The sequence below is a fragment of the Cydia fagiglandana genome, chromosome 1 (assembly GCF_963556715.1).
Source record: "Cydia fagiglandana chromosome 1, ilCydFagi1.1, whole genome shotgun sequence".
Lineage (NCBI taxonomy): Eukaryota > Metazoa > Arthropoda > Insecta > Lepidoptera > Tortricidae > Cydia > Cydia fagiglandana.
In genome coordinates this window covers 7,783,277-7,810,080 of record NC_085932.1, presented here as the reverse complement: position 1 = coordinate 7,810,080, position 26,804 = coordinate 7,783,277, and the positions used below count along the sequence as shown (strand labels likewise).

The 26,804-nt window shown below is 39.1% G+C and overlaps 3 protein-coding genes across 3 annotated transcripts in view; 2 read left to right on the top strand and 1 right to left on the bottom strand.

Annotated features, from left to right (window-relative positions):
• The window catches only part of LOC134663473 (E3 ubiquitin-protein ligase TRIM9), a 287,295-nt gene that overhangs the window by 100,426 nt on the left and 160,065 nt on the right, over positions 1–26,804 (top strand). The gene's annotated exons all lie outside the window — the stretch shown is intronic.
• Positions 15,240–16,151, top strand: LOC134670467 (histidine-rich glycoprotein-like). The gene has a single exon (XM_063528296.1). It carries the CDS (start codon positions 15,314–15,316, stop codon positions 16,028–16,030), a length of 717 nt encoding a protein of 238 aa, XP_063384366.1. The 5' UTR covers positions 15,240–15,313; the 3' UTR covers positions 16,031–16,151.
• LOC134670456 (histidine-rich glycoprotein-like) lies at positions 19,605–20,483 on the bottom strand. Its single transcript, XM_063528286.1, has one exon. It carries the CDS (start codon positions 20,412–20,414, stop codon positions 19,698–19,700), a length of 717 nt encoding a protein of 238 aa, XP_063384356.1. The 5' UTR covers positions 20,415–20,483; the 3' UTR covers positions 19,605–19,697.

The following is a 26,804-nucleotide window of genomic DNA, read 5'->3' as shown; positions in this document are numbered from 1 at the left end:
AGAAGGCGGTTGCTAACAGCGATCAAATTGGAACTGTAAGCTGCGCCCGCGGCGGCGGCTTGCGACGCGACAGCCTTTTGCAGCTTACTGCTCCTAACAATACTTTAAACCCGCGTAGTTACGCGCGAACACAGAGAAATAAAGGACGGATCGGTGACAAAAAAACAGAGCTTTTTGTGGGTTTTTCATTAGATTGTGAAGATATGTCGGATTTAAGAGTTGTTTTGTATGTGTTTATTTATGTTACAATAAAAAAACGTTTTTATCCGAAATCCGAATACCTACCTACATATATACACTGTTGATACGAGTATATACTCAGACCCGTAGTCTGTGAGTACACACGTACAGATAGTACCTAATAGATAAGTACATTTAAAATAAAAATAGGATAAGTAGGTACAATATCTACAACAAAGTAGGTACAGGTACCTACTTACTTAGCATAATCTACATTTATAGAGATTGTTAGCTACATATAAAATAAGTACCTACAGTTGTTTTTCTAATTAGGTAGGTACTTCACAGTTTTAATTGTTAAATATTTTAATATAATATATAGGTACTAGGTACCTATCTATTATATTATGTATAATGTATGTCAATCTTGCTTTTAAATGTAATAGGTACTTACTTATTCAAACAGAGCTTGAGTCTTTTATGCTACTAAGCTAAATATCAATTAAATACCTACCACATAAAAACAGATCCCTTTAGTTTAATTGACGATTTACATTCATAATAAACAAGGCTTAGGTACCAAAATCCCGTAACCTTTTCTATAAATTTTCAACAGTTACGTACCTATTAATAAGGAGCCACTCAAAATTTCAAATCGCCGTGAGATCAAAATTAAACGAGAAGTCATATAACCATATACCTAAGTAATAACCAAAAAGGAAATGTTAAAACTTTATTATTTTTTAATTTATTTTAACTAGGTAAGTAAAAATCAATAGGAAAAGTTAGAGAGAACCTTGATGAACTAATTAATTATTTATGTATGTTAATTTTACTTTAAAAAAGTTGTAGAGGTACTTGTTATATAATAAACGGGTCGAGAAAATCGGGGAGGAGCTCGCCGGTATGGGCATTGGCCGCCAAGGCGTCAACGGTATTATTCACAGACTTTCAATGTGACCCAGTATCAGTGAGCTCTCTCGTTGAGTATTTGGAACAGAAGTCAAGATCAGGTTATTCTGGGCACAAGGTCGAGCTTACATTTGATATTAAAACCCACCAAAAACATAAATGTAAAAAAGGAGAGCCAAGTTCAATACAAAAATTATGCTTGGCTGTGGGGCTCGCCGCAAAAAGAATGGAGATCTAAATGAGTGCCACTGCCAAGTTCTATGCAAAATCCAAATATGTATTTATAGGAACAAAATAACATTATAAACAAGTATTAAACTCTATTTCTTTGCTTTATTGGATACCTATAACAATTGCTGTTATTTAAAAAAATGTGAGATCTTAAAGTAGGTTAGATTTGACTTGGCCAGTTTTCATTATATCAATCATTTTATATATATTGTAATTCTGATAAAACCTGGCCAAGCCAAATCTAACCTACTTTAAGATCTCACATTTTTTTAAATAATAGCAATTGTTATAGGTATCCAATAAAGCAAAGAAATAGAGTTTAATACTTGTTTATAATGTTATTTTGTTCCTATAAATACATATTTGGATTTTGCATAGAACTTGGCAGTGGCACTCATTTAGATCTCCATTCTTTTTGCGGCGAGCCCCACAGCCAAGCATAATTTTTGTATTGAACTTGGCTCTCCTTTTTTACATTTATGTTTTTGGTGGGATATCAATACTTTTTGTAAAGAAAACTAGGCAGGTATTGAGATTTAATGTTTTTTCTTGTGTTTCCGCTGTATGGTTTTTAGGGTTCCGTACCCAAAGGGTAAAACGGGACCCTATTACTAAGACTTCGCTGTCCGTCCGTCCGTCCGTCCGTCTGTCACCAGGCTGTATCTCACGAACCGTGATAGCTAGACAGTTGAAATGTTCACAGATGATGTATTTCTGTTGCCGCTATAACAACAAATACTAAAAACAGAATAAAATAAAGATTTAAATGGGGCTCCCATACAACAAACGTGATTTTTGACCAAAGTTAAGCAACGTCGGGAGGGGTCAGTACTTGGATGGGTGACCGTTTTTTTTTGCTTTTTTTTGTTTTTTTTTTTTGCTTTATGGTACGGAACCCTTCGTGCGCGAGTCAGACTCGCACTTGCCCGGTTTTTACTTCTGTTCTTTGTATAATTATGTGGTGCCGCGCGCCGCCGACAACACACCGTTGGCCGGTTGTTTAGAGCGTATTACAAGTTTTTTGTATGGGGACACCACTTATTTTTTGACTAAACTTTATTTTAATATAGCAAATATAATAATACATATATTGGGGTAGTTTCAAATATCTGCTTGTAACGGTTCCAACGCTACAATAAAATTAAATAATTTGGCCAAGCCCGAGATAGCTCGAGGCATTTAGTGTTCCGTACGGCTACCATCAGTTTGGCATTGACATAAACGATATCGTGAACGTAATTTACTTCCTATAGGTATATCTCTTTCGCACTAATATGTCAGTATGAGCGAGATGCATAGAAAGTAAATTACGTTCACGCCCACGGTAGCGTTTATGTCAATGCCAAACTGATGGTAGCCGTACCGCTCGCATCGTTACATTTTACAGAGGTTGTTTGCCTGTTTTTAGGATACCGTATTCAACTACACACACAGAACAATAGTACAAAGTGTCTAAGTGCGAAGGCCGAGCTTTAGCAAAATGTCATCGCTTTAAGCACAGAGCAATAGTACAAGTGTCTAAATGTGAAGGCCAAAGGCCGACCTTCGCGTAGCCCGAAGGCCCGAAGCGTCCAGGATGTCAGTGCTTTAACACAGAACAATAGTACAAGTGTCTAAATGCGAAAGCCGAAGGCCGAGCTCCGCGTAGGGCCGAAGGCCCGAAGCGTCCAGGATGTTAGTACTTAAACACAGAACAATAGTATAAGTATCTAAATGCGAAGGCCGAAGGCCGAGCTCCGCGTAGGGCCGAAGGCCCGAAGCGTCCAGGCTGTCAGTTCTGTGTTTCTTCGGCCCTACGCGGAGCTCGGCCTCCGGCCTTCGCATTTAGACACTTGTATTAATTACCTGTGTTTAGAACTGACCTCCTGGATGCTTCGAGCTTTCGGCCCAATGCGACTTCAGCTTTTGGATCTTGCGACTTAGACACTTGTACTTAAAAATACTTGGAAAAGTTACGGCTGCGATATATTACAGCGCGATTCTAAAATCGTGTCGCAAAAATTAAAATCGTGGTGCGTGCTTGGCCTATAATACTATAAATGTATACTCCTTCAATTTGAATTTAGAACTCATTTTTTTTTTGTTTCTAGTTCTATGCCATATATATAGACTTTAATATTATTTAGAACTGCTAAAAAACAAGATCGGCTTACTTTAAATATTTCGTCAATTTTACCTTTGTTTCTAAAAACTGTGATATTTAACTGTCATATACTATTAATGTCTTCCAAAATGATTTTCTCGTAACAGGACTGAGGGGCTACCGCGAAAACCGAAATTCGCAATTTACTCCAATGAAGGCGTAATTAGAGTGACAGAGAAAAATGCTCGCAATTTGCGAACTTCTATTTTCGCGGTTATAGCCCTGAATCTTGTTGCTCACCGATCCGTTCAAAAATATACATAAGTACTGAATATAATTAATATATATTATAATTATACAATTAATACAGAAATGTAATGGTACTTAATGAAAAGGAATATTGTGTATATTGTTTCGACGAATCAGATACTCTCAATAAAATCTATACATGAGGCCAAAGCTGTTCATAAATATTAAATGACTTTATTATCTCTATACGCCTTACTAACTCTATGTGTCCTATTGTGGAAAAAAAACACAACGCCAGTCAAGAACGGAATTCTTAATTTGAATTTTTCAGATTTTTGAGTTGCCTAGTCCATTGGTTGGAAAGCCCGTTCGAAATTTAAACTTATTTGCAATATAATAAGGTCGTATTTTGTAGATCTCTCTCATACTTATAGTAGGCTATTGAGATAAAATTAAATATCCCACAAAAATAAGCAAGCAGAATTAAACTTTGTGTCAAAGACATAAGTCATAAATTTCAATGCCAAAGTTTTAACTAAGGATCTTTCTCGTTAAAATTACTTCCTAGAATTGACCAGTGTAAGCATCAGTTAGCTAGCCCTAAGCAACCAAAGATCAAGCTGCTGTTGAAAAACTAATAAAGATAAAGTTAAGCTGATAATTTTCCCGCCGTCTCCATGCTTCTTTAAGTTGGGTATTGACTGGTCAGCTGCCTGTTAGCTATAGTTTTCGCGAAAATCGCCAGGACAGAGGTGAAAATTTTTGTATGAAAACTTGCAACTTTAAATGCATTTTTTGACGAAACTATTGCAGTCTAAAATGAAGTCAAAATCAGTCCATCGACTCAATTTTTTGCAAGCTTTCTAATGGTACCCCGCACGATTCTTACAAATGAAAAAAGTTTCAGCCTACCCCTCTCAACCCCCTAAATTTCCCCCTGTAATAAGAAATAAGCAGTTTTGACTTATTTACAATATGAGTGGTGGTAATTGCTATAACTGTTCCAAATTTTAGGTATCTATGTCAAACGGTCTCTGAGAAAAACGTATTTAACTGATTTGCAAGACCGAAGTGATCCCATAAGTGTTCCGTAAACAAAGTTTTGTACGGAACACTAAAAATATTTTTTTGTATGGGGACCCCCCCTATTTTTTAACTTTTTTTTTATTTTTAGATTTTTTCCTACGCTTACACACAATAACCGAGCTGGATTCCAAATTTCATCCTTCTAGGTCATCTGGAAGTAGGTTAGGTTTAGGTACTTATATGTCAGTCCCAATAAAAAATGTTTTTTTTGTATGGGGACCCCCCCTATTTTTAAACTTTATTTTATTTTTAGATTTTTTCCTACGGTTACACACAATAACCGAGCTGGATTCCAAATTTCATCCTTCTAGGTCATCTGGAAGTAGGTTAGGTTTAGGTACTTATATGTCAGTCCCAATAAAAAGTGGTTTTTTTGTATGGGGACCCCCCCTATTTTTTAACTTTATTTTATTTTTAGATTTTTTCCTACGGTTACACACAATAACCAAGCTGGATTCCAAATTTCATCCTTCTAGGTCATCTGGAAGTAGGTTAGGTTTAGGTACTATAAGTCATAAGTCAGTCTTAAAATTTACGACTTTTTGACCTTCATACCTTTATAACCGTTTGAGCTAGCTTCATGAAATTTGGGCTTCTAGATATCCTTATGGATATAATTAAACACACGTAGTTTTATGTGTTTACGTCAAAGATGTTTTGAGTTATAGAAGGGTCAAAAGTGGCACCAAGTGGTTCGTGTAATATTACACTCGGCGCTGGCTAGCCAGTTCCTTTGCTTGAACTTGGCTTGACACGCTGCCGCGTGTCTAGATTTGAATTAGGTTAGATAGTCGATTGTCCGCGCGTCCGCAACGCGCTGGGCAAAGGGCTGCTATTCCTATAACATATCTACAGAGCTAACGCTGTAGGAGATACAATATAAATGAGACCTCGCAATCTGTAACAACTGTGTTTCAATGGATATCAGTGTAACAGTGGTTCGCCTTCAGCGAATGTTCGCTATAAACGAAATACAGAACAACTCGCCGGGGCGGCGCAACTCTGCAAATATTGACAAAGGTGGGAGCCCGAAACCCAAGCGCAGCTCTGTTTGCCAGTAATTGATGTAATTAGTCGTGTCGGCCAGCTGCGATGCAATGTTTGGACAGTTAATATGATACTTTAGAGCGCCGGAAACATCTCCACGGTGTCGCGTTCCGGCAAATATTGGCCGCACTCGACGATGCGTGACACTAGGCCAGATTACTCGGTACAACCACAACCTTTAATGCCATTGTCCTGCCTACGTACCTGTTCTACCTACTTTTTACACTAATACTGGCCGCGGTGATGGAGAAAATAGGTCAAACTTAAATCTCGAGGCCGAAATTCTGTCCAGAACCTGTCTGTGCATTGTGACAGATGGTTACAAGATCAGAGGCATACACCACATGGTATTAGAAATGGTAGAAACTCAATACCTATAGTCCAAACCATGTTGCAGATACAATGAGGTGGGTAAGCTGTGGACAGGCTGGGGCAGGCGGTGGTAGAAACTATATACTTAGAACACCAAAATTTTTTAACGAGACAAATTTTATAAGTACACAACCCCACAGCAAATTCAAGTATTAAAATTGATATGCTTATCAAGATTTTCAGGGTCTACTTCTTAATGACCAGATACTACAAAAGTTATACCATGCTTTCGCAAAACCATTTTTTTAAAGCAAGTTGCATGACAATTATTATGTTAGTAAGATTTAGAATTTTATAATAGGTAATATTCTCTTTAGTTAAGTAGTATACATACTACGCTAGAATATAATTCTCTAATACTACGTTAAATATGTAAATTGCATAGGTACTGGCCGATGTTTTGGGGTAGGAACCACATTGTTAGATTTGGCAAATGTTGTCAGCAGGCTGTATCCCGCAACGTCATATGTATGCACGATTGAATGCGGACTTACGTCGTTTTTCGCGATTGCGACAATATGTGGATATGTTATGTGCAGGGGACGCGGTGGGCATATTGTTGGTTAGCCCGGATAATCCCGACCATTGTTAGCTATTTTAATGCTTATGCCCTTTGTTACCGACCGTCCTGTATTAAGTCATACGCGGATAATCGCCGTATTATACGGAGTTAATTTTCCATTAGTTGTACGTACCAATAAAAGAGACTAAGAGATTGGCAGCTGCTTATCGTGACGAGACAAATCTGCGAATGTTTTTCTGATTGTATGTCGACTCTAAGTGTCAACAATGGAATCGATACTAGTTGCGCTTTTAATTGAATTTTTGAGCATCTTATGTATACCTAATAAATAGTGGTTTAGATTTATTTATAAATATTTTAACAAATACAGTTAGAAAAGAACAGGTAGTCCATCTCGCAGGCGAGACACAAAAGAAAAGATATTTACATTTGTGACAATATGAATTCATAGTACAGAGGTAATCGAGATTCATCATAAATTAACAGATTTAACAAAGTTGTTCGACTGAGGAGTGCTTATTGGACCAATTTGTCGGTTTATCAAGCCGTGCGATTGGTCAAAGCGATTGTACCAAAGGCACATGTAAAATATAACGCGTACCTTCTTAATTACAGATGCTGCATCGATATGAATTAGTGAATCTAACAAGGGCCGAAGACGTGTGCGCCGCGCCGGCGCGCCGCCGCCGCCGGCTTTTTGACCACGCCGCCGCCGCCGATAAATGATCGGCGTGAAATCGGCGTGACCTTGAGTGTTGTTAATTAGCTATTTCAAGTTGGTTTTTGGATTAAAATATGATTTTGTTTGTATTATTTATGTCACTGTTGTCAAATATACGTCAATTATTAATTGAATGAAACTGAATAGCCAGTTGCAGAAACTATTTGACACACCAATTAAAGTAACTGAGTTATCCTAAGTATTCACCTTCAACTGTAAACGAACGAACGAAGACTGCTGCTCGTGCTGCTTGGACAGCTAGAAGAACAAACCCCTCCATTCTCAAAGAGCTCTATATCGCCACTCATCTCTTCCCAACATGCCATGGGTTAGATCTTAGATTCTTCGGACATATTATCCAACGCATGATGTGGAGAAACACACGAGTTTAAGCCGAATGAATGGCAAACGTGCTCGAGTTAGAGCATGTGTGAGATGGTCAAACGTTATGAAATGAAGAGGTCGGCTAGCGACAGTCTGCACCGTGCAGTCCATACGGCTTATGACCGCACGAAATGGAGACAAATTACATATGTGGTCGAGAGCCTCAGCAATGAGAACACGAGAAAGAAAATACGTCTCAGTGAGCCTGGTGTTTGTGTACGACAAAAAAAACATTAAAAAGAAGCTATAGGAGTCCACTATGTCTAGCAAATGTCAAGGATATGTGGAGATCTGTTTTGTTAAAGTACGTCATTTTTAATAGGATAAGCCATGGAAAGCTTGAGAATACGGAGAGTTACAGATCGGATCGAAGGTCATTGGGACCAGGTAACCTCTTAATGCAAGCCAATTACCCGGGAAATCAAGTGATTATATCCTATATTCATTTATAAACCCTATTTTACTCACAGCATATTCAAATTATACGTAGTTTGACTGAGCAGCAACCTGCATTGAACAAATTTTCAAGAAAAACAACTAATTAATGATTTTTCTTAAGAAACCTGAAAGTCAAGGTCACGCCGATTTCACGCCGAAATCACGCCGCCGCCGCCGATTTTTTGGCAAACGCCGCCGCTATCATTTTTTAATCGGCGCACACGTCTAGGCCGAAATGATGTACCTACCCGGGAAATAATTTAGGCTTTATATTTGCACCTAATCAGTCTAATCCCAATAAGAATCTCAAATTTAATCTGCTTCAATATCATAAAATTAATTCCTAACAAACTTAAATTGACGTCTACATATTGAGATTTGAAGGTATTAGAGTTCTTCAAAACGTGCGACAAAACTGTGCGCGTAGGTACCTTATGTTAATACTTACCTATATGTATATACCAGTATACCTATTACCTACCTACAATGCAAGTGTGGAGCAAAAGCAGTTTTGTAATTAATTACACTAATCTTTGATTTATGAAGTAAGTAAACCTTCAATTAGATGTAGGTAACTAGGTACCTTCTAACTGATATCTAGAGGTATATAAAATTATGATTTTTTGTTTAATAACTTTTAATTGAATGCGCACATTAGGCACAACAAAACGTATTCAATAAAAAGCTCAGATTATAGGAATTCATTAAACATTTAAGTCATTTTAGCATAAATCAAACATATGGTAATATTATAAAGTAACATGATACCTACGCGTATCAGTTGTAATAGGAGTCATCGCTGACTAATAGTATTAGGCAAGACGTAATGCCGACTAACAGGATTGTACGAAGATTCACCCTTTCTGTTCTTATCATTCTCATAGCTTACCAATCGCTCACTCGTTAACCAGAATAAGCATGGGCTTCGTTTACATATGTTATTACGAATCTGGAGATCACACGAATACTGGTTTGGTTGGACCTAATGTAAGTGTTTTGAGGTTGGAATCCCTCTGTTGTGCACCGCCTAGCGCCTTAGCGCGTAAGTCGCGTAAGAGTGTCGCCGTGCAAGCCCTAAGCGCATTAGTCTGTTAGCGGTTTGTGTAACACTGGAACTGGGACAGGATATTATTACCCAGGCACGATTTTTTATAAAACGAACACACTCCTCGAGAAATAATATTCAAACCACAGTCATCATCATCATCATCATCATCCTGGCGTCAAACCCGGCTGTGCCCCCGCGCAGGGCGCGAGGACCCGGGGTCCGCCTTCCGACTCCTTCGTGACCACTTTGCCCGATCTTCGGCATCCCTGGTGGTGAGTCCGTTGGCACGCATGTCCTCCTTAACGACATCAAGCCATCGCTTCTTGGGCCGGCCTCTTCTTCCCGTACCGGGAGGAGGCGGCGGCCAGGCATTTGTTACCCACGTAACTTGCCGGTCTGCGCGAGACGTGACCATACCAACGAAGGCGGCACTCTTGCAGTTTGGGGGTCATCCATTAATTACGTCACACGAATTTCTAGGTTTTTCGACCCTCCCCCCCTCCTTGTCACACTTGGTCACATTTGGCAAACCCCTCCCCCCTAGTGTGACGTCACATTTTTTCTACGAAATCGCCAAATCGAATTAAGTAAGTACCTAAGTATTATTAATATTTTATCAAAATATTTTTGACACTATAAATATTGGTAATTTTATAACCCAAAACTGCTTAGGAAAGAAAATTAAACGAATAAAAACGATTATCGTTTTAAAAACTTGTTATTTAAATGTACAGCGAATAAAATAATTTAAATAAATTTTCGGTTACTGATGAAGTTAAAGTGACGTCACAAAGTTTGTGTCTCCCCCCTCCCCCATGTCACAATATGTCACATTTTCTTGACCCCCTCCCTCCCCCTAAACGTGTGATGTAATTAATGGATGACCCCTTGTCTGCGATGTCACGGACGCCAAGACTACCCCGAATGTGGGCGTTTCGGACGCGATCCTTGCGTGAAACTCCGCACATCCACCGTAGCATCTTCATTTCCGTGACACGCAGTTCCTGCTTGTGCCGCTCTAGTAAAGGCCAAGTCTCACTGCCGTACAGAAGGGCAGGTCTAATGATGGTCTTATAGACCTGTCCCTTCAACTTAATCGGCATTTTGGGGTCACAAATAACCCCAGTCATCTCCCGCCATTTGACCCAAGCAGCAGATATTCGGGCTTTGACGTCGCTGTCGATGTCCAGTGAAGTGAAGTGAAGATTCAAACCACAGTATCAACAACCAATTCGATTCGATTTTAATTCGTACATTTAATCTACTTTGTCTACTACCTGAAGGCTTAACACAACACACAACACACGGTAGGTAACCTACGGACTTGAATGTATAAGAGACAAATAGCCAATTATTATTACGCCAATTGAATCTTAAATTTATGCCAATCTAGAGCTCCTGGCTCGTGCAAATCTGAGCGATAGAGAGGTAGAGATAAAGAAATTTCAGTTTTCGTTTTTCACGGTAGGTCCTCAGAGGGACAAGCCAAGGACACAAAACAGATAGGAACAGAAGTCAATCACATGTATGTACTTTACTTTTCATACCTACGCTCGGCGGTTGCTCTAGGGTTGCGAACTATGTCTTATGCACAAAAACTATCGTGGTAGTGGCACTCGTATCTATCGTATCGTATCTCGTATCTAGTTGTTTGATTTATTGTTGAGGATGAAACGGGAAGAATGTTAACATAAATTAATAATAACATGAAAAGGTAGGTAGGTAGGTATGAAAAGTAAAGTACATTAATAACTCAAATAGGTATTTTAATTTTAATGTCATTGTTATATTACAAATTTGTCATAGAAAATGACTTGCGATGATTTTGAGATTGGCGAAATACACGATTATTATATTTTAAAGTGTAATAAATCCGCATTATGATGTACAATGTAATAAATTCGCATTCGCATTCTCTCTGAAACCACTGGTAGCTTAAAAAACGATAATTCACCGTTTAATGTTGAATTTAAACAACCGTCCACTGTACAGTTATAATAACTTTTTTTTTGTTTCTCCATTATTGCATAAAAAAGTTCACAGACGCGTGTCGCAAGCGGATGGCATTCGCGCTCGCAGTGGTCCCAACCGGTCCGAGATATCGTGTCCATGAGCAGTGTCTATGTGTGCGTTGCTCGAGCGCGCTTTGTATGTAGATTGATTTCTGTACCTATCTGTTTTGTGCCAAGGAGCCCTACTCTCTGGCTTATTTTCCTACGAACCCGCGAGACATACCCAAACATGAAGGTAAAGAAAGAATACTTAAGACGGAATTAATTTCTTATCAATGAATGCTCCGGTTGTTCCTCTTTTTTCTTCTTCCTACATTACAATTAGGTAATAGTGCTGGGCCAAAAAAGGAGCCTAGGCAATACTTAACCTCGTAAAAAGTTAAGTATGAACGCGTATGTAGGTGCTCTATTAACCGCAAATACGAGTTGCGCAAACGAAAGCACTTTATAAGGTCAGTGCGGCCTTGAAAATGAGTTCGATTGAAAGTGCACCTTTAGAAAAGAGTGCGACAGAGCGTGTCGGTCGTGAACTTATTGTGGCCGGCTGCGCGGCGGTGATGAGTTTGATGAGTTTCTATTGACGTCGGCTATGGGTCTCCTTTAAACACGACTAGTTACATAATTAATATTTCTGTTCAAAAGAAGTGTCACCGCTATTGTAGAGACCAATCGGATTAAAAAAAAACTTATTATAAACTGTTACCTAGGTACAGCTATATAAAATTGCAGGAAAGATGCACGTTGCTTTAACAGAGTACGATGAGATTTTTGAAACTTTTAATGGCCTCCTGAATATTGCTTTCAGCTCAGTACTTTTACGGACCGTAGTTTGGCAAATAGAAATACTTTGTAATAGCTGTGTAAGGTGATTTCAGAATTCAGAATCACTCCCGATTAATACCGACTATCACCCATAATTACATCATATGAACTACTCGTACGTACAATAATAGCGCCGTCATTTAAATACAAAGTCAAGTCAAATATACTTTATTCATGTAGGCCTATGTAGTAACAAGCACTTATGAACGTTTTACATTTTATATTATCTTAAGCTAATTATCAGAGCAATTTACTTACATTCGAAAATATATGCTTTTATTTTAAAATGACATGCTGGAATAACATATATGAACCTAAGTATTTTGGTTTGAACGCTGATCCTACAATATAAGCTATTCTGAGCAGCTAAATTAAGCAAGTACACTACACTAACCTAGCACCCTAACCTAACCTAGGTAACCTAGGTGGTATATGTACCTAGTAGGTATCTTATACCCACCAAAAACATAAATGTAAAAAAGGAGAGCCAAGTTCAATACAAAAATTATGCTTGGCTGTGGGGCTCGCCGCAAAAAGAATGGAGATCTAAATGAGTGCCACTGCCAAGTTCTATGCAAAATCCAAATATGTATTTATAGGAACAAAATAACATTATAAACAAGTATTAAACTCTATTTCTTTGCTTTATTGGATACCTATAACAATTGCTGTTATTTAAAAAAATGTGAGATCTTAAAGTAGGTTAGATTTGACTTGGCCAGTTTTCATTATATCAATCATTTTAATTGTAATTCTGATAAAACCTGGCCAAGCCAAATCTAACCTACTTTAAGATCTCACATTTTTTTAAATAATAGCAATTGTTATAGGTATCCAATAAAGCAAAGAAATAGAGTTTAATACTTGTTTATAATGTTATTTTGTTCCTATAAATACATATTTGGATTTTGCATAGAACTTGGCAGTGGCACTCATTTAGATCTCCATTCTTTTTGCGGCGAGCCCCACAGCCAAGCATAATTTTTGTATTGAACTTGGCTCTCCTTTTTTACATTTATGTTTTTGGTGGGATATCAATACTTTTTGTAAAGAAAACTAGGCAGGTATTGAGATTTAATATTTTTTCTTGTGTTTCCGCTGTATGGTTTTTAGGGTTCCGTACCCAAAGGGTAAAACGGGACCCTATTACTAAGACTTCGCTGTCCGTCCGTCCGTCCGTCCGTCTGTCACCAGGCTGTATCTCACGAACCGTGATAGCTAGACAGTTGAAATGTTCACAGATGATGTATTTCTGTTGCCGCTATAACAACAAATACTAAAAACAGAATAAAATAAAGATTTAAATGGGGCTCCCATACAACAAACGTGATTTTTGACCAAAGTTAAGCAACGTCGGGAGGGGTCAGTACTTGGATGGGTGACCGTTTTTTTTTGCTTTTTTTTGTTTTTTTTTTGCTTTATGGTACGGAACCCTTCGTGCGCGAGTCAGACTCGCACTTGCCCGGTTTTTACTTCTGTTCTTTGTATAATTATGTGGTGCCGCGCGCCGCCGACAACACACCGTTGGCCGGTTGTTTAGAGCGTATTACAAGTTTTTTGTATGGGGACACCACTTATTTTTTGACTAAACTTAATTTTAATATAGCAAATATAATAATACATATATTGGGGTAGTTTCAAATATCTGCTTGTAACGGTTCCAACGCTACAATAAAAGAATATTTTTTTGTATGGGGACCCCCCCTATTTTTTAACTTTTTTTTTATTTTTAGATTTTTTCCTACGCTTACACACAATAACCGAGCTGGATTCCAAATTTCATCCTTCTAGGTCATCTGGAAGTAGGTTAGGTTTAGGTACTTATATGTCAGTCCCAATAAAAAATGGTTTTTTTTGTATGGGGACCCCCCCTATTTTTAAACTTTATTTTATTTTTAGATTTTTTCCTACGGTTACACACAATAACCGAGCTGGATTCCAAATTTCATCCTTCTAGGTCATCTGGAAGTAGGTTAGGTTTAGGTACTTATATGTCAGTCCCAATAAAAAGTGGTTTTTTTGTATGGGGACCCCCCCTATTTTTTAACTTTATTTTATTTTTAGATTTTTTCCTACGGTTACACACAATAACCAAGCTGGATTCCAAATTTCATCCTTCTAGGTCATCTGGAAGTAGGTTAGGTTTAGGTACTATAAGTCATAAGTCAGTCTTAAAATTTACGACTTTTTGACCTTCATACCTTTATAACCGTTTGAGCTAGCTTCATGAAATTTGGGCTTCTAGATATCCTTATGGATATAATTAAACACACGTAGTTTTATGTGTTTACGTCAAAGATGTTTTGAGTTATAGAAGGGTCAAAAGTGGCACCAAGTGGTTCGTGTAATATTACACTCGGCGCTGGCTAGCCAGTTCCTTTGCTTGAACTTGGCTTGACACGCTGCCGCGTGTCTAGATTCTCATGAGATAAGTGTAACTAAATCCCGAAGTAATAAAGAGCCGTATAACATCTGAATACAAAACGGAAAACCCAATTTCAATGAATACTCATAGTATATTGAATCAAAACACCTCAATGGTTAGGTACTTTAGGTAGGCGTACATTCAGCTGTTTACAAAGACCGCAATGAACTCATAAGCGTGCATAATCAAGCTGAATGCCCAAACAGAAATATATTACACTGAAAAGATCCCGGACAAGCCAACAAGGGCGAGGATTACGCGAGTAGTCACTCGGAAGAATTGTTTAGCGCTATCCAAATAGCGGTGTTCCGAACGAGAAAGGATCCACTAAGCAGATAATTTCGATCGATCCGAGCTCATAAGCTGTCAATCAAGTGTGTAAATTAAATGCGATGTCGGGTGCAGTTCGGGTGAACTGGAGTGAACACAATGCACCGCCGAGAGCTGTGAATACATATGTACATATGTGCTACGTGTACCTACCTTATGCTTAGGTACTAGGTACCTACATATTGCGTTCAAGTGTGCAGAGATGGGTAAGCTAGGAGTCGATCGATGAACTAATTATATGGACTTGTCGATTAACGTGCAGTTATTTGCATTGTCCTTGAACTAGTGCGACGGAAGGCTTGCGGAATAATTTCTCCATCTTTTTGTTCACTGCGCTACGATTTGCAATTTATATAAATAGCCAATCAATGATTCGGAGGTCAGTTACCGGTAGACTTCCTCTCCTTAACCACCTATCAAAACAAACACCGACAGGGGATACCAGCAAACATGAGGGCGCTGTTGGTGTTCGGAGTGCTGTGCCTGGCGGCCGCCTGCATGGCTGACTCCGCGCAGGACATGGCCGTGGCCGAGAGCAAGGGCCACCATCACGAGCACGGCGGCGGCCATGAGCACCACGGCCACCACCACCATCATCACGGCGGGCACGGACACAAGGGCCACAAGGGCCATCACCACCACCACAAGGGCCACGAGGGCCACCACGACAAGCATCACCACGAGGGTCACCACCACGAGCACGGCGGCGGTCACAAGAAGCACTGGGACGAGCATGACCACCACGGTGAACATCATGAGCACGGCCACCACCACAAGGGCGGCAAGCACGGCCACCACGAGCACCACGACAAGGGAGAGCACACCGACGGATACCACAAGAAACACCACAAGGATCACTTCCACAAGGATCACCACTTCCACGATGGACACCACAAGGAGGGCAAGCACCACAAGCACCACCACCACCACGGCCACCACGACAAACACGGGGGACACCACAAGAAGGGCGGTCACCATCACGAGGGCCATCACGAGGGCCACCACGGCCATCACGGCCACCACGACAAGCACCACTACGACGAGGACCACCACGGTCACAAGGGCCACCACGGCCACGAGGGGCACCATCATCACCACCACGACCACGGCAAGAAGGGCGAACACGAGCACCACAAGCACTGGGGCCACCATCACGGCAAACATTAATAATAATAGCTGTGTTACTGTTATGGCGGCGTTCGAAGAAACGCATACACCAAAAATTAATTTGTTATTGTTGATGTTTTTATTTTTATACGAACAAAATAAATGAAATAGTTATCTGTTATTAGTTGTGATTTATTATATAGCTGCTCTACCGTGTTACCGTATTGTCTAAAAAAGTAGGTAACTACCTAAATATGATTAATTTTACGATACCTACTACAGTGTGGAAAAAACAAATGGGCCCTGATTATGGCGAACCATCTCCACTCGTTAAGATAACAAAATTTGCTTAGTTATTTCAGAAGTTCTTTATTTATGTTACTTACCTATCTAAGAAGGATAAGTAGGTATATGTAGTTATCGACTATTGGAATCTTCTGCCTTCTTCTTAAGTATCAGGTAGCACTTGGTAGCCGAGCAATAAGACTCAAAACGGAGGTCATGGGTTCGAACGTTTGAATCGTAGGTAAGTATGCTCTGGTAGGTAAAATAACTCGTATTCTGTACCAATTAGTTTCTCGGAAGTTATACCTATACTTTAAGTAAGACTCTTAAGACGAAAGTGGACATACCAACGTAGTCCCTATTTTCCTCTCTGGATATTGATGTTATGTAAAATATTCAGACATGATTTGATGCATATTAACCAAAGCTATGCCCCAAAGTTTAATTTTTTTTTTTCGATATTTTATTAATGTAAAAATTAGGAGCGAAATTCAGATATCATTAAATTTTTTAAATACTCCTAACAATATAATAAATAGCTAATAAACAATTTGAACGTAGGGGCATAGCGCTGGTTAATATACAACAATTAGTTTCAAAATATTTTCAATAATGTTAATATATCCTAATCCTAGACGAGGACAACGTTTGTATGAAAAGGCGATTTTGCGTGAGTCCTCCAGGGTCCCTACGGTTTTCGCAACACGGTGTTAAGACGAAACAGGAGCTGAGTTTTAAATATTTTTGGTAAATATACCCGTCTCGCTAACGGAAGTGGCCCCTAAAACTAGTGCGATAAGGACAAGGCGAAAAATCCTGCGTAAAAATCTCAAAAATCGAGGTTTCGTACTCGAATGTTTCCTCCTCCAAAACTTAACCAATCGTACCAAATTTGGAAATCTAAATGATTATGAAATTATCTGTGTCGGACCGTTTTGCTTTTTTGGCTAATCGATATCAGTTTTGAATACTACGCCTCTCATTGCGGCATAGTCAATGAGGCCATTTTGGCCATTTTTGAAGGGCTCTAGCGCCTTAAAAACAAAAATATCAAAAAAAGAAAACGGTCCGAATATTGACAATATTAATCTGTGTTGAAAAAATCATTGCTCCAGCATCAAAACCCACGGAGGAAACAGACGAGTACGTTTGTATGGAGAACTGACCACTCCTGTTGGCTCTTAATTTTTCCCTCATGGTAGGTATACGGGATTTTATCGAATACCGTAGTGACAGCAAAGTTTAAATGGCAATTTTGAAAATCTTTCACACGGCGTCTATTGCGGAAAATGTATAATAGATAAGATATTTTTTTACATAATGCATAATTTACCTACAAAATGTTGCCACAAACGTCAACTGAAAAATAGATCTGCGGATTTTTATCCGCTTTAGATCCCAATTCTGCCCCACCACGCAGAATTCAAGTAACTATGTAAAGTAGGAGACCACGCATTACAACCGTATTTTCAGTACTAAATACCGTACGTACAGTACATTCTCGCGTAATAAATTCCAAGTTCAGACCAAAGAGTAAACTAGTAAAGTATCTACGTATACTTTAACATATTATTAGCCATTGGTTAGTTAAGACTGATTTTCCAATGTCACGGTCACGGTTGCTATGACTGACAGTTATGAGTCATTGAAGAGCTCGTATTTAATTGATTAAAAACAAATAACTAAGAAAAGTATACATGTATTTAAAAAACCGTCCAAGTGCGAGTCGGACTCGCGTTCCAAGGGTTCCGTACATTACTAAATTTTTAACAAGGGGCTATTCATAAATTACGTCATTTCAAATTGGGGGGGGGGGGGGGTCTGGACATCGGATGATGGTAGCATGACGTAGGAGGAAACGGGGTAATTTTTGGATGATTTTAGGGGGGGGGGGGTTGAAAATGAACTACTATTAGGTGCATGTAACATCGAAATTTCAAAACAATAGAACCACTAGTTTAGCTACAAAAAAATAAAAACGATTTGAAAACCAAATTTTTTTTTTGCCAAACCAAGGGGATTCTAGGCTTGAAATTTGGTAAAACGATATCTTATATGTACCTAATAAGACAATTAAACGCGCCTAAGAAAGGTATACATTTCAGCCAGGGGCAGTTTCACTATGGGAGTGCGGCTAGACCCCCTAACATTTTTTTTACTAATTTCGTTTTCAGACTTTTCCCTGCACCTACTTGTAGTTTAATATCTATTTTATTTTTCTTATTGGTTTACTGTTACACTGATGCTTACATAAAACTATTAAATTCTTAATAACTAAGAGCTTAGTGTACAATAAAATAGAGGGAAACCCTGCATGCAAATGCAAACTAATATTTTGTATTAACAAATTAAATATAAATACTAACTAATTACTTAACTAAGTATAGGTATGGTACCTACTATATATTTTGTGAAGCTGACGTTTATACTTGTTTAAAGGAGTGCAAAACACTTCAATTTTGTTGTAGTTGTTATGCAACTTACATAGTCTTGGAATCGGGAAATTAAAGCCAGACAGTTCTTTGGAAAGGCGGAGATAAAAGGTTGATAGGTTTCTAAGATTTTTTTTAGTTTTACTAGTTTAAGACGATATTAATAGCCAAATTTCGTAGTTCTCGGTCAAGTGTCGAAATATACGTTTTTTGCTGCATAAACAGCCGTATCTTGTTTTTACGTTAACTTAGAAATTTGATTGTTTCACAGCTTCAAGGGACTGTAGACCTGAGCATATAGTAATAATTTAAATTCGATACCTCCACGCGTTCCCGAGATAGTGATCCAAAGGACTCGAGCCCTGTTAGCTCTTTTTTTAGGGCTCGCCTCATCTCTTGACGCCTAAAAGGCTAAAAGCCTAATGAAATAGAAAAGGCTTTTAGCCTTTAGGCGTCAAGAGATGAGGCGAGCCCTAAAAAAAGAGCTAACAGGGCTCGAGTCTTTTGGATCACTATCCCGAGATAAAGGGTCTTGAGGGACAGACGGATGGACGGGGACGGACGGAGAGTTATAAGGTTCCGTTTATTCCTTATTCCTTTTGTGTTACGGAACCCTAAAAAGAACTAACCATCTTTTGTTTGTTAAATGCGATTACGAATAGATATAATATTTCGACATTTTCAAACGTTTGAAAACGTCTATTACATAATATATTCGTCTAATCCTAAAGGGTGGATAAAAATTTCCACAAATTTGTGAGAGCAGTTATCTTTCATAAAAATACCTACTTAATTAATATTTCTTGAGATTCTTCCATGGCCCATTAATTAATTTAGATATACCTACATATGCTAGTATAAGGATGTAAATTATAACATAATTAGTAAGTAATAAAATAATTGTTTATTTTGTTCGTATAAAAATAAAAAAAAACATCAACAATAACAAATTAATATTTGGTGTATGCGTTTCTTCGAACGCCGCCATAACAGTAACACAGCTATTATTATTAATGTTTGCCGTGATGGTGGCCCCAGTGCTTGTGGTGCTCGTGTTCGCCCTTCTTGCCGTGGTCGTGGTGGTGATGATGGTGCCCCTCGTGGCCGTGGTGGCCCTTGTGACCGTGGTGGTCCTCGTCGTAGTGGTGCTTGTCGTGGTGGCCGTGATGGCCGTGGTGGCCCTCGTGATGGCCCTCGTGATGGTGACCGCCCTTCTTGTGGTGTCCCCCGTGTTTGTCGTGGTGGCCGTGGTGGTGGTGGTGCTTGTGGTGCTTGCCCTCCTTGTGGTGTCCATCGTGGAAGTGGTGATCCTTGTGGAAGTGATCCTTGTGGTGTTTCTTGTGGTATCCGTCGGTGTGCTCTCCCTTGTCGTGGTGCTCGTGGTGGCCGTGCTTGCCGCCCTTGTGGTGGTGGCCGTGCTCATGATGTTCACCGTGGTGGTCATGCTCGTCCCAGTGCTTCTTGTGACCGCCGCCGTGCTCGTGGTGGTGACCCTCGTGGTGATGCTTGTCGTGGTGGCCCTCGTGGCCCTTGTGGTGGTGGTGATGGCCCTTGTGGCCCTTGTGTCCGTGCCCGCCGTGATGATGGTGGTGGTGGCCGTGGTGCTCATGGCCGCCGCCGTGCTCGTGATGGTGGCCCTTGCTCTCGGCCACGGCCATGTCCTGCGCGGAGTCAGCCATGCAGGCGGCCGCCAGGCACAGCACTCCGAACACCAACAACGCCCTCATATTTGCCGATGGCCCGTGTCGGTGCTTATGCCAATAGGTTGTTATGGAACGGAAGTTGGTCGGTAACTGACCTCCGAAACGTTGATTGGCTTTTTATATCAATTGTAACTAGTAGCGTACGATACCGAAAAGTTTTACAGTATAGACTTAGACTTGTGCCTAGTACCTACTTTATTTTAAATAAATATAATCTGGACGCATCGCCTGTAGGAAATCTCAGATGGTCAAATTATTTTTATTTATAAATAGTAAAGTCCCCTTTACATCCATATTATAATTTATGACTAGACGCTGACCAGAGCGACGTCGTTGGAATTCTTCATTAAATATACGAAAATATATTAAATAGGTATTATATTAAGTTTCATATTAGAGGAGGTTATACTTAGTCGCGAATGGTACTTCGAAATCAAAGTGTTTGTGTGGTCGGAACGCTTGATTAAATTTCTCTTAACCATCACAAGGCTGAATTGATTTAAGTAAGAATTGCTTTGTATTGTGTTGTGCACAAAAGTTTCTAAATGTTTTAATAAATGGCATCGGTCTTAATAAGGAAATATATAATTATCGCATTTTTTTATAAGTATGCATATTTACATTTAATTCAAATATTGTAATAACATACAATAGAGCCACTTAGCACTTCCCTGATGTCTGATCTATTGAAATTTAGTGTGTATAAAGTGACCGTAATTACGGAAGTACGTACCTTCGTACTAGAGTGAATTCCAAAAAAATTGTATGCAATTAAGCGCAGTTAAGAAGCTGTGATTAGTCTTAACTTAATTGATTTATTTGTGTTACGAAAATTAACTATGTAAATTGTATTGTATTTATTGTACTTAATTCGTTTACATACCGGGTGTGGCCTGTAACATGAGCAAATAATTAAAACATAGATTGTACTCCTCAAACGGTGACAGTTTTGTTCAACAACTTAAAAATTATGAAGTATTTAGACTCCCTATTTTTCATACAAAATAAATATTATCTTCAATGGACGCCATCGGCACGCCATATGATTGTGATTGACGTTGCTCGTCACGTCTTAAACATAACAAAATTCGCAATACATTCCGCCTTAGAATAAACTTTAAAGTGTATTAAAAATCAAACCACAAGTTATTTTTAAAAGTCGCTGAACAAATGTTGGTCAGAATGAGGAGTACAAGCCTACAGTTTAATTTTTTGCTCATGTTACAGGCCACACCCGGTATAAGTCTATAGCATATATATGCTAACACACTTTCATGCATCTAACTTAAATAGAAATGGGTTAACTGTCGTAACACAAATGGAATCAATTAACTTTAGACTAATTACAGGTGCTTAAAAACTATGTACATTTTTTTTGCAATTCACTCAGTACAAAGTTCGTACTTCCGTAATGACTTTACAATATAAGGTGGTGGTACTATTGCTCGACATGCTAATGCCCAATAGATGACACCCTGCTGTCACCTCTATTGACAATGACTTAAGTTTCAAGATGACATGTACTGGGACCGCGTCGAGCACCAGTAGCACCACTTTAGGTAGGCTAAAATCTGGAGCTGATCTGATATGAACATTTAGTTTAGTCTCATTAGAAAGGCCTCGAGAAATATAGTTAATATAACGGGTTGGCTTAAAGTAATGAGAATTTTCGTTTTCGGAAATATAAAAAAAAAGACAATAGCTGTGGGTTTTCGAAATTTTACAGTGACAAACAAGAGCATATTTTAAATTACAAGAAAACATTATATATACTATAACATCTCCCACATCCGATTTCTCATAACTGTGTTCAAACCCTCTGCGTCATGCTTTGGACAACGTTTTATTTACATTCCATAACTGTTTTATTGCCGTTAATTTTAATTATTTCGGCATATTAGCTTGTTATTATCTTATTATATAATATCTTATTATATATTCACAATTGCTAAATGATTAACATTTTCATGAAATCTGCAACTGATTGATATTTAGAGAAAATTGTTTATGTATCATATTTTGGTAAAATGTATGCAATGACGTTTTTAACTGGTTTTAGGCTCTCGCGGAAAAACGACTAAACGTTTCCAACCCTAGAATATCCCCAAGACTTAAATCAATCGAAGAATTTTGGCAAATATTATATACTCTGATATGTATATTGCGATAGTAGGCAAAAATATTATAGAATAAAATAAATTTTACCGTGTAATTACAAAACGATCAGTCAGAGAGTACTTGGTAGTTTGTCCAAAGTGAAAAGCAAACGGTCAGAAGCATGTTACGTAAACTAACACAAGGGAGGCCAATTACTTCATTCTTGAATTTGGTTCTAATGTTGGATATTGCATAGTTCTTCAATATAACATCCAGAAATCCATGGCCATTGTCTTTTTGTCTTTATGTCCGAAAACAAAAATTCTCATTACTTTAAGCCAACCCGTTAGTCCTCGATAAAATTGTAAACAGCGAAAAAAAAAATTTCATACTGACTTTTATTTAAAACAACGATGTTCCATTGATCTCCACTGTCCTTAAGGAGCATGGATGTATTGCGTGCGTCGTGGATGGCGCAAGTAGATACCTACGAGCTACGAGCAATCTACAAGAGACAACAAAGCACGGCGCGGTGAAAATATTCGTCGGCCATTATATTCTCTGAACATGCTAAGTTTTAGCAGGCGTGTCTCTCTCCGCGATTTCGTCGCTTTGCTACAGGTAGCTAAAAGTACATCCGTTCGACCCCAATTTTGGGGTTTGCCATAAGCCGCGCGTGGCGCAGTCGCCATCTAGCCGCCATACGTGGGTCACTCGATAAGTTATGAGATACAGAAAAACTATTCAAGATATTAGCACTATTTATATTACATTTTTTCAAAATACTCTCTATCATTCTATATTCAAAGTTCCATTCATCTAAACCAAATTTGAAAACATTTTTGCCAGTCTTGATCCGATAGGGCAGAAATCGCAACTTCATCAGTTTGTTTGAGCAAACGCGGGATCTAACGACAACAGAGCTTCCTCACTCCAAGATATTGATGTAGGATTATATTAACGCCCCCCGAATTGACCGCTAGGATCTTCTCTATGTCCTTGTATGTTATTCGTGGATCTTCTCGCACCAACATTTCAGTAGTCCACACGTTTTCTGCAGTTACTGCTGTCACAGAATAAATAATAGTACTACCGTACAGAAAGGAAGCTTCCTACAAAACCGAAGTTTGACAGCGGTTCAGGGTCGAATCATGCTATCCCTTTCTAATACATGGCACTATCCCTTTCGGCTAATTAGGGTTGTCAAAATTCAAGTGATTATCTTATCTGTGGTCGTGCACGCAAAAGGAAGTCAAGTGGTGCCAACCCTAATAATTGCTCGGAGCAATGCTGAGCCGAGCGGAGCCGAGTTTGGCCGAAGTCAGGATCGAGCTTCGCACCCCTGCTGCTGTTTGCGGGCGACCACTTCGGTGGTCACCTTCGAGGCTGGTTTTACCCCTTTTAAATTCGTTGAACCATCTAAAAACTGTTGCCCGTGAAGGAGCAGAATCTCCTATAGCGGGCCACTCACACACCTGCCGCAGGGGCAATACCGGTCGCACGGCGGTCGGAGCAATTTTAGGCTGTTTTCTACACACTAGCCTGCCACTCAGTGTGTAAGTGATAGTACTGCTGAACGCACGTCGACGAGAAAGGCTCCTGTGTTATCAAAGCACCAAAGGATTGGTATCGCCTTGGCACTTTCTGTGCTACCGAAAAAAAAAGAAAGAAAAAATATTGGAGAACTGGTTGCAGAAAAGAGGCATATTTTTTGTTTTTGTTTATCCCATGGGTGGCCGGCCTTTATATACATCTATTATCCGTGTCCAAATTTCACGTTCTTTATTCATTGTGACTTAGTGACCTCCGTTTGGTTCGGTAGTCGCCAATGAACTGACTGAAATTGTCCCAATCGTACTACACATGTAACAACCTAGCAGGGCGGCAGATACAATCTAGGGAGCTAGGAAGGTCTTGCGCCCCTGCCGCCCTGCTGCAGGCCTAATCTAAAAATTGCCCCTGCTTCTCTACACACATCACAATAAAGGAGGAAATTAAAGGTCCAATTCCAATATTGCCCCTGAGGCAGGTGTGTGAGTGGCCCGCTTATCGCTGACTGCAATCGTTGCAAACACAATTGTTCAGATAAACCAAATTTAAAATCATAAAATATCATAGCACGCAAATGTTCGCGGTTAAGCTCCATCGTTTCAAAGAAAAAACGCGGGAACCGTTTTGGAAAAATGACTGTAACATATTCATTTTTAGTGTTCCGTACAAAACTTTGTTTACGGAACACTTATGGGATCACTTCGGTCTTGCAAATCAGTTAAATACGTTTTTCTCAGAGACCGTTTGACATAGATACCTAAAATTTGGAACAGTTATAGCAATTACCACCACTCATATTGTAAATAAGTCAAAACTGCTTATTTCTTATTACAGGGGGAAATTTAGGGGGTTGAGAGGGGTAGGCTGAAACTTTTTTCATTTGTAAGAATCGTGCGGGGTACCATTAGAAAGCTTGCAAAAAATTGAGTCGATGGACTGATTTTGACTTCATTTTAGACTGCAATAGTTTCGTCAAAAAATGCATTTAAAGTTGCAAGTTTTCATACAAAAATTTTCACCTCTGTCCTGGCGATTTTCGCGAAAACTATAGCTAACAGGCAGCTGACCAGTCAATACCCAACTTAAAGAAGCATGGAGACGGCGGGAAAATTATCAGCTTAACTTTATCTTTATTAGTTTTTCAACAGCAGCTTGATCTTTGGTTGCTTAGGGCTAGCTAACTGATGCTTACACTGGTCAATTCTAGGAAGTAATTTTAACGAGAAAGATCCTTAGTTAAAACTTTGGCATTGAAATTTATGACTTATGTCTTTGACACAAAGTTTAATTCTGCTTGCTTATTTTTGTGGGATATTTAATTTTATCTCAATAGCCTACTATAAGTATGAGAGAGATCTACAAAATACGACCTTATTATATTGCAAATAAGTTTAAATTTCGAACGGGCTTTCCAACCAATGGACTAGGCAACTCAAAAATCTGAAAAATTCAAATTAAGAATTCCGTTCTTGACTGGCGTTGTGTTTTTTTTCCACAATAGGACACATAGAGTTAGTAAGGCGTATAGAGATAATAAAGTCATTTAATATTTATGAACAGCTTTGGCCTCATGTATAGATTTTATTGAGAGTATCTGATTCGTCGAAACAATATACACAATATTCCTTTTCATTAAGTACCATTACATTTCTGTATTAATTGTATAATTATAATATATATTAATTATATTCAGTACTTATGTATATTTTTGAACGGATCGGTGAGCAACAAGATTCAGGGCTATAACCGCGAAAATAGAAGTTCGCAAATTGCGAGCATTTTTCTCTGTCACTCTAATTACGCCTTCATTGGAGTAAATTGCGAATTTCGGTTTTCGCGGTAGCCCCTCAGTCCTGTTACGAGAAAATCATTTTGGAAGACATTAATAGTATATGACAGTTAAATATCACAGTTTTTAGAAACAAAGGTAAAATTGACGAAATATTTAAAGTAAGCCGATCTTGTTTTTTAGCAGTTCTAAATAATATTAAAGTCTATATATATGGCATAGAACTAGAAACAAAAAAAAAATGAGTTCTAAATTCAAATTGAAGGAGTATACATTTATAGTATTATAGGCCAAGCACGCACCACGATTTTAATTTTTGCGACACGATTTTAGAATCGCGCTGTAATATATCGCAGCCGTAACTTTTCCAAGTATTTTTAAGTACAAGTGTCTAAGTCGCAAGATCCAAAAGCTGAAGTCGCATTGGGCCGAAAGCTCGAAGCATCCAGGAGGTCAGTTCTAAACACAGGTAATTAATACAAGTGTCTAAATGCGAAGGCCGGAGGCCGAGCTCCGCGTAGGGCCGAAGAAACACAGAACTGACAGCCTGGACGCTTCGGGCCTTCGGCCCTACGCGGAGCTCGGCCTTCGGCCTTCGCATTTAGATACTTATACTATTGTTCTGTGTTTAAGTACTAACATCCTGGACGCTTCGGGCCTTCGGCCCTACGCGGAGCTCGGCCTTCGGCTTTCGCATTTAGACACTTGTACTATTGTTCTGTGTTAAAGCACTGACATCCTGGACGCTTCGGGCCTTCGGGCTACGCGAAGGTCGGCCTTTGGCCTTCACATTTAGACACTTGTACTATTGCTCTGTGCTTAAAGCGATGACATTTTGCTAAAGCTCGGCCTTCGCACTTAGACACTTTGTACTATTGTTCTGTGTGTGTAGTTGAATACGGTATCCTAAAAACAGGCAAACAACCTCTGTAAAATGTAACGATGCGAGCGGTACGGCTACCATCAGTTTGGCATTG